The following is a 16,656-nucleotide window of genomic DNA, read 5'->3' on the forward strand; positions in this document are numbered from 1 at the left end:
AAATAAAAATATTTAAAATATTTATTGTAATTTCTTAAATAAATTCAAATTTAAAATTTGACGTGTGTGTGTGTGTGTGTGTATATATATATATATATATATATATATATATATAACAAAGTTGTTAAACGTTATTACTATTTTTGGAGTTAACATTGGAATAATTTCGCAATAAAAATGCAACAGTTTAAAATCTGCAGAGATTTTGAAAATCTTGAAATAATATTGCGATAATATCATCAGTTTTTCTCAATATACTTTTTTTAATGAATACATATTTTCAATTTAAAAAAAAAAATAAAATTGTGACAAATACATTTGGGGTATTTATCGTGATAGTTCCAAAATATCGGTGATATTTGTCAAAATGGATGGAAAAGGGTTGTTGGGCACGCTCCCCAATGCAGCTTTCATGCTTCCCAAGTAGCACCATTTTCGGACTGCATTCAATGGCATCACTAAATGAAGCTAAACAACATTTTGGAGTTACACCCAAACTGTGTGTATATGATGAGAAATGCACAGTTGCTTGAAAAAAGGGTGAGATTGGAATTTCATATGGAACTGTAAGGCGAATGCAGAGTTCTGCAAAGAAAGCCCATGGAGCTTGAATTGCAAGGAATGGGTTAAATCCTAATAGAAAGACACTTTACACAGAAACTAATGGTCTCTGTTTGGCAGTTGGTTATAGAAAATGGAGAATTATGGATATTCAAAATGCATAACTTAAGAAAATGGATTTTGCAGCACCATGAAAGAATTCTGGAAAATTATGAAAAGTATGTTACTTCTCCCAAAATAATTCCTGCTGTTTCCGATTAATATGTTAATTTTTTTTAATCATTAAGATGCCTGCTATTAGCATTTAGATTGATGTAATGTACAAGCTTGCAATACCTCCTGTTCCAACTTGAATAAATGGCGATTAAAGTGTTGTTGCAGCCTCTCATTCGCATAATTTATGCAGAACTGTTCGAAACTATTCTTCTGCAAAAAAAAAAAAAACGCTATTTAACAAGATATTTTATTTGAACAATAAAATAAATAAATAAAGATAACAAAAGAGCATAAGAAACATACATCAAAAGATTCGAACCCATAAATATCAAGAATACTGATGGATCTGCCTGTACGACGCTTTCCTACTTCCAGTGACTTGTTGATCTGTTCTACCAGCCACTCGAACAAACAAGCATAGAGTGATTTGGCCAATGCATCTCTTGTGTCAATGGCCTAGAAAAAGGGAGCGGTCAGGGAGTTGTATGTTGTACATACTCCATACAAGAAGACTATTAGTAATTATTAATACAAATGTTACTCATAATACCTGTGATAGCGTAAGCTTTTGGACAATATTATCACTGCCAACTTTCATTTTACGACTTGACAAAGCCAACTTTAGCTCCCCAGTGCTGCATCCGATCAATTTAGCAACATTGTTTACACCTGAAAATAAAACATTGTACAAAAATGCCAGTGGATCAAGTGATTAAAGCAACATAAGCATGAAAATAAATATTCAATAAAAGATGAATAGATATAATTCTATTTGCAAGCCCCAATACAAATACAAAGCATTTTTCTGAGGGCAGGTGGTTTGCTTATTTTCTTGATATTGTAGGAGACACAAGTAATCTAATATGCAACAACCATTATGAAATGTGTCAAGTCATTGAAAACATGTCTGGTTTGCCTCCTGCTATGGCATCTCTTGGCTCTGTCCATGCATATGTAAAGTATTCAGAATATGAGCAGACTTGTTCTCAAACTAACAAAATATTGTATTGTTGCATATTAATGTACCAAATAACGCGTTTCACACAATTTAATTCGTGGTGCATTTTATATTTTATTTTTAATAACTAACCAGCTTTAATAAATAATTCGTTGAGTGCTAGGACTTAGTGTGGCCATTTCAAACACAACTTCCATTTTTTACAGTTCAGCTAGGTGAATTTCTACTGAAAACAATTTGCAGTCATTGACCACAAAGGTTACATGCTTTTTTTCTTTTCTTTCTTTATATTGTTTTATTTTTTGGTGAGAGAGAGAGAGAGGGAGAGAGAGAGAGAGAGAGAGAGAGAGAGAGAGAGAGAGAGAGAGAGAGAGAGTAATAAGAAAACAAGAGTTACATCAAAAGAGGGGGAACAAATCCCCAATACAAAGGGTAGAATAAAACACTCCTTGGCGTTACATCAAAGGAGGGGGAACAAATCCCCAATACAAAGGGTAGAATAAAACACTTCTCGGCTAACGTTCCACCATGCTATTCACCTCTCTATGCACATGGATAATCGAATTGTTTAGCCTTGTGCCAAATTGTGAATGTTGAGGAGGATAAAGAAAGCTTCCAAGAGTAGGAGAGACCATTATCTGCCCAAGAGATGACAATCCACAAGTCCCCTTCAACAATCAAGGGCCCAATCTTAAGTTGTTAGAAAAAGAAAATTCAAACATCCTCTAAGCCAAGGCTTCTACTTTGTCATGGCATTTGGTTACACGTTAAACAACATTTTATTCCCTTCATTTCAGAGTATGCAACATAGTTACAAGAATTGAAAAGCAGGATAGATATTGGTGTGTCCTCCAAAAGAGATTTTAAAAGTTTTCATTATAAGACAATGTTTTCAAAAAAGTTATAGAACGGATGCACATGGCTTTAGAAGCTTAATCCCTGAGATGAAAGGCTCACGGCCCAGCTCAAGGCAATGCATAAAAGGTGCATGCGTCACCTTGAGGTGTAAACTTTTTTCTGCTAATGAAAATTTCGTGACACTTTTAACTTCCCAAAACGGATCTTGAAGAAAATATAAGGCCCTGTTTTGTAGACGCCTAAAAATGAGTTCCTCTAATTTTAGTTAACAAACATTATGCATAAGAGATCTTGATCTCAAATACATAATCACCGTCGACATGGACTCTTACTGTATTAGAGATAATTGATCTCTAATACATAAATGAGAGCAGCTCATTTTTAAGCTTCTACCAAACAACGCTTAAGGCTATAATCATGCATTATGCAATGTTCAACAAAAACTAAAATGGCTATAGTAGGTTGCGTATTTTTAGCAATCATGTTTCCTCTTTTAAAGAAAAGGTTATCCTCCTTCCAGGAAACAGGATGCTACTTTTGAAAAAGAGGTACTTCCTGTACTTTTTTTTTTTTTTCTCTAGGAAACACATCTCCATATAAGACAATTTCTCGGAAAACAAGTCTGGCAATACAAAAATAGTTTATTGGTAACTATATAAATCAAATTACAACACATAAGATGAGTTCCATCCCTTGAAGCTCGACGAGTGCCTTGTGCTTTTCCAGGTTAAAGAATGTGCATTTCATCTTGTTCTGCCTGCTTTAGATGTGCCTCACTCAGCTCTAAAACAATTCAACAGGGTCTTTTCTACAAAGTAAGGTTCTAATCTTAGAAACTTCAACCTGATAGAGAAAATAATAAAACATCATCAATATGTTGAACATGTTTTTTATTTTCTTTTTATATCCTCCCCTCACCACTATGGTGTTAACTGTTAAGGTTGATTGTGATGCAGGACAATTAACCACTTGCTCTAAAAGCTCGAACTGTTAGAGCATGGCGAATTAATCCCTTTATCTCATAGCCTAGGCCCCACATCTCATGGGTTAGGACCTCGACCGAACCCCCCTCGTGGGCCCCAAATCACATGGGTACCGCTCCACACGGGCCGCCCACCTTGAGTGTGTCCCCGCATCCCACAGGCTACCCCACTTAAGCCCGGTGTGAAATGCGCATTAATCACCCCCGGTAAGGAGTCTCAAACACAAGGCCTTCTCCGTGGGCCCCACCCACCCCGAGTGTGCCCCTGCATCCCACAGGCAACCCCACTCGAGCCCGGTGTGAAAATACCCCTGCATTAGATTGCCATCTACATTCGTCTTACTTCCTACTGAATCAATACCATTTTCGTCATTTCTGCCACAATTATTGGAAGAGGACTAGAAGGCTAACTTACAGAGACACAAAATGGATTCATCTGGAATTTATAGTCAAGAAGTTAAGAATTCGGCAAAAACATACTAGAAAAAAGAAAAGAAATTGTGAATCTAATCTAAAATGGGAGCCTTCCCGGTTTCCACTCAAATATGAGAGTCAGACTTTAAAGGAACAAAATAGAAAGGCATGCAAAGCTCATCTTAAGACAAACTTCCCAAAACAATCTATATGAAATGGAAAAGAAGAGGAACTAATAAAAATCTAAAACTATAAACATGAACAAAACATACAATATCCTGGAGCACTGAAAATTTGCTCAATTGAAATGCACGAGGACTTTTACCTTCATCGACCACAACTTCAACATGGTTTTCAGTATCAATCACGGTAAAGGAGATGTTACCCATCCACAGAACTGCAGCAAGCATTGCAAATGCATAATCCTGATCGTCTTTGCTGACATGGACAATATCCAAAGCTTCCTGTAAAAGAGGCACAGTGGAGTTTGATAGCACCAACATAATTGTACAAAGAGTGAGTGATAAGTAAATTTAAAAAATTGTTGACCAATATTAATTGAATAAAAATACAGAAGTAAATCAAGTACCATCACAATATGAAACATTTTGGCATCATCAACCCCGTCAATTGAAAAGCAACTGCTCTGTTTCAGATATTTGTACTCTTGCGCGCTCTTCAAATATAATTTCTCTGAGTTTAAAAGAAGGAGAGTTTAATGGTTCAATTTATCTGAGTTCCACAGCAGACCATTAAATAGATAACATGAAAAATACATGAGAGGCTCTTACTGGATGGGAAAACTAGCAAGCAACTACACATAGACACAAGGTAGCTCCCAAATCATTAGGAATATTTGACAGGTTCTATTGTATCATAGATATAGTTTGACTTTCCACACTTGAAAGAGGAGGCAAAAGCGCCTTAAAGGGCCAGCAATGTCTGTGATTTAAAAGCTACAAATCGTAAAATGTGGAAAAGAGAAGGGTTCATCTTGTACATGGATAAAACAGATAAAGAGAAAAGGTTTAGGATCCCCATTAGTTGAAAGGTCTCAACTTCCCTGAAAATAGATAAACCTGGAAAAACTAGTCACAAAATACAAACCTGGCAAATTAACTGTTTATTTCCACTGTCCTCTGAAAACCCAAGCTTACACCATACATTCTTCAGTTGAGTGTATATAGCCTCCTAGAGCTGAGGCTAGTTGGTAAATAGTGGATAAACTAATGGCAAAGGATCTGGAGGAAACACTCCCTAGTGATGACGGAAGAAATATAAATCACCGTGTTCGTTCGTAGAGGTGAAGGATGCCATTTTCTGAAGTAGAAGTCTCCTACAAGGTCTTTGGATATGTGCAAATATGAAAAAATATGGGAAGGGTTCCATTGGCGCTATCCTTTGGAACAACCAGGTCTCATCTCCTCTATGGAGACAGAAGTCAATTTTTAATGAAATGGCTCTTACTAACTTGTAGCTTTCATGGTATCCTGACTGTAAATTGCTGGTTACTTTTGCTATTTCTGGGGAGGGTATGCCTTTGTCACATTATTGTTCTTCAGTCTTCTCTTATGTGCTTTGTATTCTTTTTTTTTTTCTTCCTTCTTTTTTCTTTGTTCTTTTTCTCATTCTTTCTCCTTCTTTCTTTTTCTTTCTTTCTTTATTCTTTGTTCTTTTTCTCATTCTTTCTTTTCTTTTTTTAGTAGGTAACCTGGGCTCATACCCGAGTCCTTGATGTTGAAATGTAGGTTGTCTACCATAGAACTAACCTGGGCTCATACCCGAGACCTCAATGTTGAAATGCAGGTTGTCTACCATAGAACTACGGGCTTGAACCATAATGATAAAAACAATAAACTAGAGAACTAATTGCATCTATAAATGTCCAGGAAAGAATCTTTTTGCTGGATGAACTTAGATTTAACTATTTTACTTTAGGGTCACGTTTCGATGGTGGAAAACTAAAACATCGATATGGAAAAGCAACCAGGCTTCCTCAGGAAATGGAAAAACATGGATTCCAAATTCCTCTCCGTAGTTTGTTTTGTGTTCTAGTTTTTCATGTTTTTGGCATGTGATCACCTTTAAACAGTCACCCCTGTCTCTTCTCTGCCTTGGAAATTGATTAATGCCTTTTTGGGCAAAACCAATGTCTGCACTCCACAGTTTTGGAGGGATAGCTAGGAAATGAAATTTGGTTTCCAAGGCTGTTTCCTCCCCCCCCCCTCTCATGGAGCAAAAGTGGGTTTTGCACTGAAACCAATTTCATTTCCAGGGTTTTCCACATTTCCAAACACGGCCTAAGCAAATTGAATCTATTGATTCAGGTTGCTCAGCTCATCTGCTGTTAACTCTTCATTTATTTGCAGTTATTCCTCAGTAGGAGACCTCATCAATAACAGGAAATATTGTGTTCAATGGTGATAGATAGAGACCACAGAGTTGTCATAGCTTTTCAGTTCCCAGATCATGTTCATAAACAAGGCCCATCATGATAAATATTGAGCAGATTTGAAAGACAATCAATTTTGGTGCTCATGAGCATAGGACAAAGCTAAACATGCAAATAATTACTGACTTGATGCCCACAATAGAAGACTTGCAAGTTTATGGCTAAAACTCAACCATCAGACAGTTGCTAAAAATTCATAATATGAGGGGCACAAGAATGGTAAGGTATTGAATACCTCTAAGAGCAGGAGAAGCGCCGGCACAGAGCTGATAAAATATATGATATGATCGTTCGCCCTCAGCACATTGGACCACTCTTGACTGTTCATAAATAAGGAAGGCATTTCAATTAAAAAGATGGTAAGGAAACTAAAACAACCACACAAGTCTAAGACCAAAAAGAAATAGAATTACCTTCTCAAGTAGAGCTGTACGGAATTAAAGATGCCCCAGTTGCCGGAAAAAACACAGATGAAGCTAATAATGTCAGTCTTGAGGAAGGCAAAGGAAATGACACTGCAAGAATTCAGGGTATGTCCTTTCAAATATGCCCTTGTAAAGCAAAGAGATCTTACAAGTTTGGATCTTTGCACCAGAAATTTTTCCCGTTACACTGAAATGAATTTCAATAAGCTTGCCCTGTGAGTACAAAGTAATGGAAGCATATAAACAAAAAAGGTTCGGGAATTTGAATATTAATCCCTATAGACCAAGCATCCTATACTTAAAAGAGAATGAGAACTTTCCTATACTTAAAAGAGAAGGAGAATTTTAAGTAACAATTGCATCTTTGAGCCTTCAAAGTAGATGGGTCAGTATGAAGCAGAACTTTGAGAAATTGGGAGGAAGAAATAGGTGGCTTACAAAACGACTGGAGTTGTCATTTTTTGATGTTTTTGCGTTGCCAAATGCTTCCAATATTGGATTAGTCTTCAATATTTCGTACTCTATTCCACTGCCCCCTCCAAGTGCTGCCAAATATTGCATTGCAATTTTTGCTGTTTCAGTTTTTCCTGCCCCACTTTCACCACTGGAAAAAAAAAAAAAAGAATGATTGCAGGTTAATCAGTAATGTGTACAAATATAAATGTATAAAGCACACGAGAACTTAATTCAAAATATTTTTTTATATATATAGAATAATTGGAAGCAATCCTTAGTTTTCATCAGATGAACAGCACTTTCTGATAGAAAGATTGATGTCCATTTCTGCAAAAAAGACTATGGCGCAATATCTGATTTTAAACTAAAGTGAAAGAAATTGAATAACCTCATCGATAATCAATAATATAGTGTCTATATTAAATAAATTTGTACAACTGTAGCACATTATTTTCTAGTGGATAAGTTCTAGTATAGAAAATATTTACTGCGGGATGAAACATGTAAATTTACTTGTATACAGTTAAAGAAAGGCTTCACGGGTGTGGAACAGACTGGCAAAACCACTGGAAATTTTTTGGCAAATAGGAGTTGCCGCTGGCCAATACCTTTTCGGAATCCACTTGAGGTTAGAGAACTGCAGAGCCAAATATCCAAATACTTGGATTAATTGTTTGATTGAATTACTCCACTTGATGCTCTTGCCTCCTAAAAGTTCTAGACAAGGCCCTCGGTAATGGAAAAGGAAGGTGTTTTGCACCTTTACGCCCTTGCCAAACCCAGTCTCTTCTTGGGGAATTGAAATTTAAAAAATGAATTTCAAGAAAATGGATAAAAAATAAAAATAAAGTGCAGGGAATACTAGATGAGAATAAAATGTGCCATGGAGAATTGGCAGAAACTCCATTCTTAACAATGTTCTTGTTCAATTTTGGTGGGCTTTTTTTCATAATCGCTTCTCTTCCGATGTGTAAGAGATCTCGAAAGGGCAAACAAAGCTTAAAATCCTGCCCCTTTTGCAATGGTTTTTTTTTTTTTCCTTTTAAATTTGAAAGATAACAAAAGACTTCCATTCAAAAAGCGTTGAGATAGCACCAAGAGACAAAACAGCGAAAACAAAGAAAAGCAGCGAAAGTAAAAAAAAAAAAAGAAATAGAAGTTAATGTTTCCTATCCATCCCTTTCCCACAGCCCATTCAACAATAGTATCCCAAGCCAAGGTAGCTTCCCACTCAGCATTCTTTAAACATTGAGCAGTGTTTTAAATAGCGGTAGCGTGATGCGTAGCGCTCAGCCCTCTATAGCGTGTAGCGTAAATACGTAGCGTGTAGCGTAAGCTACACGATATTTTTATTTTTTAATTTAAAAATGCGACAAATATAATAAATAGTGAAAAAAAAGGGGAAAAAATATAAAAATGCCTAAAAGATGACTCATTTTATCAATTATAAGCATGTTCAAAAAAGTTATTAGTTATCATTTATCAAAAGCCAATCCACATATATAAGCCAAATCAAATAATTATGACATCAACAACTTCCTAAGCAAACCACTTTAATTAATAATGTCTAATTGAAACCACAAGTCACAATTATGAAAAGAAATAAAAATCCCATAGGTTAAAAGTATCAAGTATAATACAAGTGTCACATTCCTCAACATTAGAAACAAAGAAAACGTGAAAAAATAAAAATAAAAACTAAAATAGTAAAAAAATACATTGTAGCTTACGCTACGAACGATACGCGCTACGTAGCTATAGCGTACGCTACAACCCCTGTAGCGTGCGCTACAGGGGATTTATGCTATTCGGGATGCTACGTAGAGCTACAGCCACGCTACGCTACGTAGCGTACGCTATGGGCGCTATTTGAAACACTGACATTGAGAAAGCATCAACCATTCCTCTCGCACCAAATCATCCAAAGAACTACAAGGAGAGATGATGGGGACATCAGAGGACCTACTGGGTGTACCAAAGATGAAGACGACCACCCACATCAGAGCAGCTTTCTTTGTGGATGGGAGACGAGTTCTGGATGAGGCACGTCGGGCCATTTTAAAGACCCCACATGCATTGGACGTGCATTAGGAAGACCCCACTTTGAAATGATGCATGTGGGCTGCTTAGGAGACCATTTTAGTTATAGAATTTCTATTTCGTGTCAATCCGACCGTTGGATCTTGTCGATCAGGCCACTTTGCCACCAAATCTTCCTGATCTGGGCCCCTTGGACTTTGATCTTGTTTTCTTTTTTTTTTTTGTTATTTTTAGGATTTATTTAATGGTTTAGATTGATAATAAATGTTTTAGTTTTCTTCTTTTGGATGATAGGCCACTTCACTTAAGTGAGTGACATAGTTATAATTATGCTGATTTTTTAATTCTTAATTTTTAATTATAAAAGCACAGGGGGTGGAGTTCCAACCCTAGTGAAGATTTGAGAAGAAAAGAGAGAGAGAGAGAGAGAGAGAGAGAGAAGTTCTCCTGTGTGAAGGAATTTTCCTCATTTTCTAGGGTTTTTTAAGAAAACCTACATTCCAATTAAATTGTGGAAGGGTAGAAGCTTGTTTGGTGGTGGATTCCCCAAGGTACATCATTCATCTCTCTTCTTCAAAAGTATTCTTCTTCTCTCATTTTCCTCTCTTCCCTTCCATTACAACCTTCCAAACCCTAGATCTTCAATTTCCTATTTTTTTCAATTTCTAAAAACCCTAATTCCAAAATCTTCAATTCCCATGAACCCTAATTTTCCCAAATTTCAAATTTTCCCCTTCCTAACCCTAATCATAAAACCTATAAATCTGTCTCTTGAGTGTGGAACGTGCCTATGCTAAATTGGAAGTTTTATCCTTCCATCGGACCTAGTTTTAATTGATTTATGTGATTTCTTAGCAAGATGGCATGTGATTTAGGTTAAATCAGATTTATTTCTTATTGATTACTCTTAATTATTTGGTGGGTTAGTATCTTTTGTTAACTGAATTACTTTATGGACTCTTTCATAATCTCCAGGCTGCATGCTAGCATTAAATCATGTGTCATGCATCAAGAAAGTCTCCAAACCATGCGACTAGTCTTGCGAAGAGCAACCCCATGACAAGCTAAAGAGGAGGTCGCCAATATCATAGGGCATAGACCAAGCCATGTTGAATCTAGTGAGCATAGAAAACTTCACTTGGCTAGCAAACAAGCGGTGAATTAGGATATGGTTAATCGATTCCACATTGGACATACATAGGAGGCAAATATTTGGGATAATTATAGACATCTTCTAAAGGTTATCGATTATTAAAATTATGTCTTCCTGCAAGCCAAGTGAAGGCCCCAATCTTCGGAGGGGCACCATAATACCAGACGCCAAAAGTCTTACAAAAAACTTCTTTTTTGCGAATCATGAGATAGAAAGATTTGACTGTAAAACAACCAGACTTGCCTCCATGCCATGCCAAACTGTCACTCTCCCCGATCGATTGTTTACAAGGATGCAGCCACTCCAATAGAGCTACATACTCCTAAATATCGCTATCTCAAAGGAGCCAGCAACAAGGCATTCTCGTTAGCCAAAAATGATTGGGAAATTTTGAGAGTTCTTAAATCCCTCTACCTTCCTCTTTCTTCTAGTTGCAATCCTTTCTCCTTTTCTTTTGGTGGGGTTTTCTTGAAGGGATGGGTTTTTTGAGTGAAGAAAGAGAGACGAAGTGAGTGGGAGAAAGGGTGTGTAGAGAAGAAAAATTGAATGGTCCTTTACTTGGAGAGCAAGGTCCATACATAATAGATTTTAGGATGGTTTTTATTTTTTATTTTTGGTAATATTTGGGAGTTTGACGTGTAGATCTACTAGGAGACACATGATACAACCTCATAGGGCTTGGGATGAGAAATGGAAATGATTGGAAGAGGACTTTTATAATAAAAGTCAAAGGGGGCAAAATCCCCCCAAAACAAGGACTCTGTGGTGAAATCAAATTCCATGTGAACTCTCCATTTAGTTAACCAGAAATCTGATTTCCATACCCATGTTTTTTTTTTTTTTTCCTTTTTCTTTTTTGTTGTAAAAAGGGGGGCAGGGCCAGGCCTTGCACAGCCTGATCCCACTCCCCTTGCTTGTTTTGCTACAAAATCGGGGCTATTTTGGATTTGTTTTGGAAAAAAATGGTTTGGTTTGTTCTGATCCTATATGGTAATAAATCTTTCAAAATGGGAGTTCAGATGCATCACGCTCCTGATCTGACCCGGTCAAATGGTCTTAGAGACTTCCTATGTGTGGCGAGGTGTCTACAACGGGAAACATCCATGAAAAGTGTAACACTAATATGTACTCTCTTTTGAAGCAACAGGACACTTCATGCAAGGTAAACTTGTCATGCAATGAGGCATATCTATTCACCAGATATTTTAGGAACTTCCAGTTAAAGTTGGACAAATCCTTTTTATATAGTTTAAAATACCACTGAGTAAAAAAGTTTTTTAAATAAAAAGAAAGAAAGAAAGGAAGTAAGAACATTTTTTAGTAGACAAAAGCCAGGATTAAACCGCATCCCTATCACACAATGAAATATATTGTACAAACATTACAATGAGATAAACACAAATATCTAATAGTATTTCAACATTTTATTTTGAGCATTCCCCTAACACTAAAAATATGATAACCAAACAGAATGATTTTCCACCAACCTTATAATGATAGACTGATTGACTTCATCTGCATAAATGTGCAAAAACCATAGTTAGTGGTGTACGCAAAGCAATTTTCAAGAGAAACAGAGCAGTTGACAAAGGTGCGGCAGTGAAAATGTGATCCTTCTAGATTAAGCTACAGCCTAATTACCCCTTATCATTTCACGGATGGCTGTATCTGTTATGGCATACACATGTGGACTCTCCATTGATTTACACCTATAGCCTTCAATATAATCATTTCCATACAAAGGGACTTCCTTAAAGGGGTTGATGGCAACCAACACTGGACCTGCTTTAGTCTTCAGAAGTGGACAGAGATGCACCCATGAGCGATGACAACATTGAAAGAGGAAAACTTCTAGAGTGAATAAGAGAGTAAGATGAAATCCAATACCAAAATAAACACTCACATAGATCATATCCTGAAAGTATCTGAACTGAAGATTGTACAATATTGATGGTTCGTTTAAATAACTAAGCTGCATCAGATCATCTACACCGTCAAGGATGTCAGGATTTGCAGGTAATAAACTTTCAGAATCCACCTTCAAAACCTGAAATGAAGATGTGGAACATAAGCTATGGAGGAAATAGTTGAACAGCAACATGGAATATCTTCTGTCGGGATCCATGGTAATGAAGCTTACTTTCCCTCCAAGAATTGAAATAATAGACTCTGCCCCTGAAGTTGAAAGAATCTTTCCCAACACCCAGTTGTGATTTGGAAGTTCATACCAAGCTTGAAGCTTCTGAAACAATAAACTTCAACGTGTGGGTCTTGCAAGTTGCAACCAATAGACAGTATATTGATCAGGCCAACAAAAACCATCGTTATCTGACCACACTTTTAAACCGCCTAAGATACATTAGCAGGAGTCCTGACAAAGAAACCATTTTACATTCCCATGAAAGTAACTGCTGAAAACTGCATTCACCATTCAGAATACATGTCTCAAGCATTAGCTGGGAATGTACATTCTTTTCCCAATGAAGTGTTGGTTGTGTGATGTTTTAAGTGAATAGAGCACATTGAACAACATGATGTGATCATTACAAAAAGTAATACATAGTTAAGAAAATATTAAATATTGTTATCAGGAGTTTCACAATAGGTCTCTAGAGGTTCAGGCATTCTGTAGCAACTTATATTTAACTTTTCCTTTTATTAATTCTGACTTACATGGGCAACCAAATAGTGCGCAATGTACTTCATCACATGGACATTAAAAATGTGTACGTGCATGGTGAACTACATAAGGAAGTTTGGGTCTCTTACCTGGGTTTCCTTCATCGGAGGAAGGGAAAGTATGTTAGTTGAAAAAGGTAAAATATGGCCTGAAATAGTCTCTCTTTGAACTTGGTTTGATATATTCAACAAACCTATGATTAGTATTGGTTTTTCTCGGTGCTAGTGATCATTCCATATTTGTTGAGCGAAGAGTGGAAGTGTTGTCAACTTGTCATTCTTCTTGTATATGTAATGATATCATGTTACAGGAAATGATGAAGAGTGTGTACTCAAAGTTAAGAAGTATATGGGAGAAATATTTTCCATAAAGGACTTATTGGATATTTGAACTGATGATGCGGACATCAGTGGTGTAGCATTTAGAGTGTACCAGAGGAGGAGGCATCGCCGACAAAGTAACGGAGGGGAGGAGTTGATGTGGATGGACATTGGGTCCATCGGACCCATTTTCTGACGCGCTACGAGTGCAAGAGCAGCATGACCGCACCTCGACCATAGATCCATGGGTCGGATTTCACACCCTACCACATGGGTGTTTTAGTTTTAGGCCTTTTTTTTTTTCTTTTTTTTTTTTGTTCTTTTCCTTATTTAAGGGGCTTTATTGCACTTCCTTTACTTTTCATATTTTTTTGTTATTTTTTTTTTGTTTTCAGGGGCTTTAATGCACTTTTACTTTTTTCATAGCTTATATATACGTTGTGAGAAACCCTTTTCATTATTATTGAATGAATAGAAATTCGTCTCTTTTCTTCCTCTTTATTCAAGAGATTAGGATTTCAGGATTGGCCCTTGGGTGTTGAGGATTCTGCCCCGATTTCAGGTTTCCATCTTTCCAAGATCTTTGAGGTGCAGGAAAATGTAAGAATCATCCTCCTTTTCTTTTGACGACAAAAGGACCTATACCTTCTTCATCTCGAACCCCTCATCCTTCACCCCTTTCGTTCCTCTCTGGATATCCTCTTTCTAGTTCAAACGGAAAAGAATGATGGTTAGTCAGTAGAATCAGATCCAAGCTTAATCGTGGACTAACTTATGCTAGATCTGGGATATCCTCATATCCCGAGGTCCTCCCTTTTTACTGTTTACGTGATCTTATGCTAAGGGGCATGATCCTGACGGAATAACCTCATCTTTGTGTTGAGATTTACCTAATCCCTTTGATTGGAAACAGTTAGTTAATTGGTGTATTTATTTAAATATTCTTTAACCTAATTATACATGCATCTAGGGTTAGGTCATCACATGTCCATGCATCAACTGACAAGGTGAAAAAAGAGGGATCTTTATCTCTCAATGTAAATATACTCTAGATTTGTTACATGAGACTGTTTTCTTACATATATCACTCAGTGCAAAATATATCCTAGAGTTATTACATGAGACTGATTTCTTATGTATATCTATCAGCACAAATATACCCTAGATTTCGTTACATGAGACTAGTTTCTTAGGCACTAAACTGGCTAATTCCAATATGGAAGTTAATCACGAGTGTACGCCAAGTGTGGGAAAGCCTATTGTGGATGTGGTTTCTTATTAAAGACAAACTTGACGATTACCCATCCCGATATATCTAATGCTAGTGGGTTGGTAGCCAATTTATGCTCTGTTATAGGCACATCAAGCGACAAGGCAGAGTACCATACTTGGCACATGCTGCAGGAAAGCTTATTTGGCTTCAGTCATTGATAATAGAGCTTGTTTTCCCCATGCCCTTGTTTTGTAATAATCAAGCGGATATCCACATTGTTTCTAATAAGGTATTTCACTATTCATATGAGAGGAAGTTGCCAATAATGAAATTTGAATTCCATATGTCTATGGTGTGCCTTAACAGCTATTATGGGGCTGTAAAGGCCGTTATGTAAAGGTAATGGTGGCAACCGTTACATGTTATGGGGTCGTAACGGCCATAATGGCCGTTATGGAAAAAATGACCCGTAACCACCATTACAACCCTCGTAATGGCCCGTTATGTTCCCCCATGAAGGCCGTACCGTTATGGGGCAAATATAGGTTTTTTGTTTTTAATTAAAAAGAAAGAGAGACCGTAACGGATGTTATGGCCCATATCGTAAAGGTAAAGGTGGTGGCCGTTACAACCACCGTTACTATTACGAAATACCTTGGCTTGAGGGGAAGTATTAGACAGACTGTATGTGTGTGTCCGTGTGTGTTTATGTGACTGCACATGTTTGTGTAGACGTGTTTTAGTTGGTTTTTAGTGCTTAAGGTCATTTTTGCACTCTTTTTTTAAGTTGTGATTAGGGTTTTAGACCCTACTTTTCATCTTTTCTTCTTCATTCCCTTGCATTTAAGGCTTGTTTGTTTTGCAAGTAACATCAGTAATTTGTTGTAAATCAGCAATCGTTACTCTCGCCCATCATTTGGCGACACAGCGACACCAGTTGTAAATGCGAGCTGAATTACTCTGACAATGAGTCAGTTGAAACCGCTGATTTCTGACGGTTTGCAGACTTCTTGAATACAGTGGATACTCCTGTAGATGAATGATAGTTGAGAGAAAAGGTCTCCCTACAGTGCACCTCTTCCCATATACATGCAAGTTGCATGTTTTGTAGGTCTAGGTAATTGCGGAAGGAGAGCAGATTATTCTCCTCCCATCTATTGTTCGGTGAAGGTTAGTCACACCCAGGATATTCCATCCCATCAGCTGCAAGCAACTTCCATCTCCAAAATTGACCCCCATCCTCGCTTTAGATAACAACATGCAAATCCCATTCAAGGGAGGAGACCTTACCATTCGGCATTTTGTTGAAGCAGAAACATCTTTGTGGAAGCTTGCATTACCTCATTCCCACTTCAGTTCAGGAAAAATTTTGGCAGCTCTTACGATTCCTCACAAGAAGGTCAGTATCCCTTTTTCACATGAGGTTTATGTTACCCATGAATTATTAATCTATATGAGGATCATGATCTCCACATGCAATTTGTGTTACTAGAACTATGAACGTGCGTTGGATCACTGTGGTATCTCCTTCCTAAATGACACTCCAACCACATGCAATGGGTGACCATTTTAAGAGATGAATCTCCTAGGTCAATGTTTTCTTCCATTATTACGCCTTTGTCCCTTCAGAAGCCCTTCCTCCTATCATCTCATTGAACACGGCAGATGAGCATCATAGGCTTTGCAAATTGTACGATGATCATAGCTGTTGTCACTTGGACTTCATCCCTTCCTCTTTAAACAATCATCCATTGTTGAAGGTTGTTTCTGTACGAAGGGAGAAGGCCTGACTTGTGAAAGCATATTACACACCCATTGAAGGTTGAAATGGGTAACGTGAAGAAAGGGTTGGGTGTCGAAACATAATACTTCTGCATTTTAATTTCTCATCCCTTGATTTCATTGTTTACAACGGTTAGAATGCAAGA

The 16,656-nt window shown here is 37.2% G+C and overlaps 1 protein-coding gene across 1 annotated transcript in view; it reads right to left on the reverse strand.

Annotated features, from left to right (window-relative positions):
* Nucleotides 1-16,656, reverse strand: part of LOC131242893 (myosin-1-like) — a 42,572-nt gene that overhangs the window by 15,808 nt on the left and 10,108 nt on the right. The window contains exons 2-14 of the mRNA XM_058241851.1: nucleotides 12,656-12,757; nucleotides 12,419-12,562; nucleotides 12,157-12,307; nucleotides 12,003-12,030; nucleotides 7,305-7,470; nucleotides 7,016-7,079; nucleotides 6,855-6,868; nucleotides 6,677-6,761; nucleotides 4,579-4,682; nucleotides 4,315-4,453; nucleotides 1,328-1,446; nucleotides 1,081-1,233; nucleotides 898-987 (exon numbers count right to left, since the gene is read on the reverse strand). Of these exons, the coding sequence (XP_058097834.1) occupies nucleotides 898-987; nucleotides 1,081-1,233; nucleotides 1,328-1,446; nucleotides 4,315-4,453; nucleotides 4,579-4,682; nucleotides 6,677-6,761; nucleotides 6,855-6,868; nucleotides 7,016-7,079; nucleotides 7,305-7,470; nucleotides 12,003-12,030; nucleotides 12,157-12,307; nucleotides 12,419-12,562; nucleotides 12,656-12,757 (1,359 nt within the window). The remainder of the gene's footprint in view (nucleotides 1-897; nucleotides 988-1,080; nucleotides 1,234-1,327; nucleotides 1,447-4,314; nucleotides 4,454-4,578; nucleotides 4,683-6,676; nucleotides 6,762-6,854; nucleotides 6,869-7,015; nucleotides 7,080-7,304; nucleotides 7,471-12,002; nucleotides 12,031-12,156; nucleotides 12,308-12,418; nucleotides 12,563-12,655; nucleotides 12,758-16,656) is intronic.

Source organism: Magnolia sinica, chromosome 4 (assembly GCF_029962835.1).
Source record: "Magnolia sinica isolate HGM2019 chromosome 4, MsV1, whole genome shotgun sequence".
In the NCBI taxonomy this organism is placed as follows: Eukaryota; Viridiplantae; Streptophyta; class Magnoliopsida; order Magnoliales; family Magnoliaceae; genus Magnolia; species Magnolia sinica.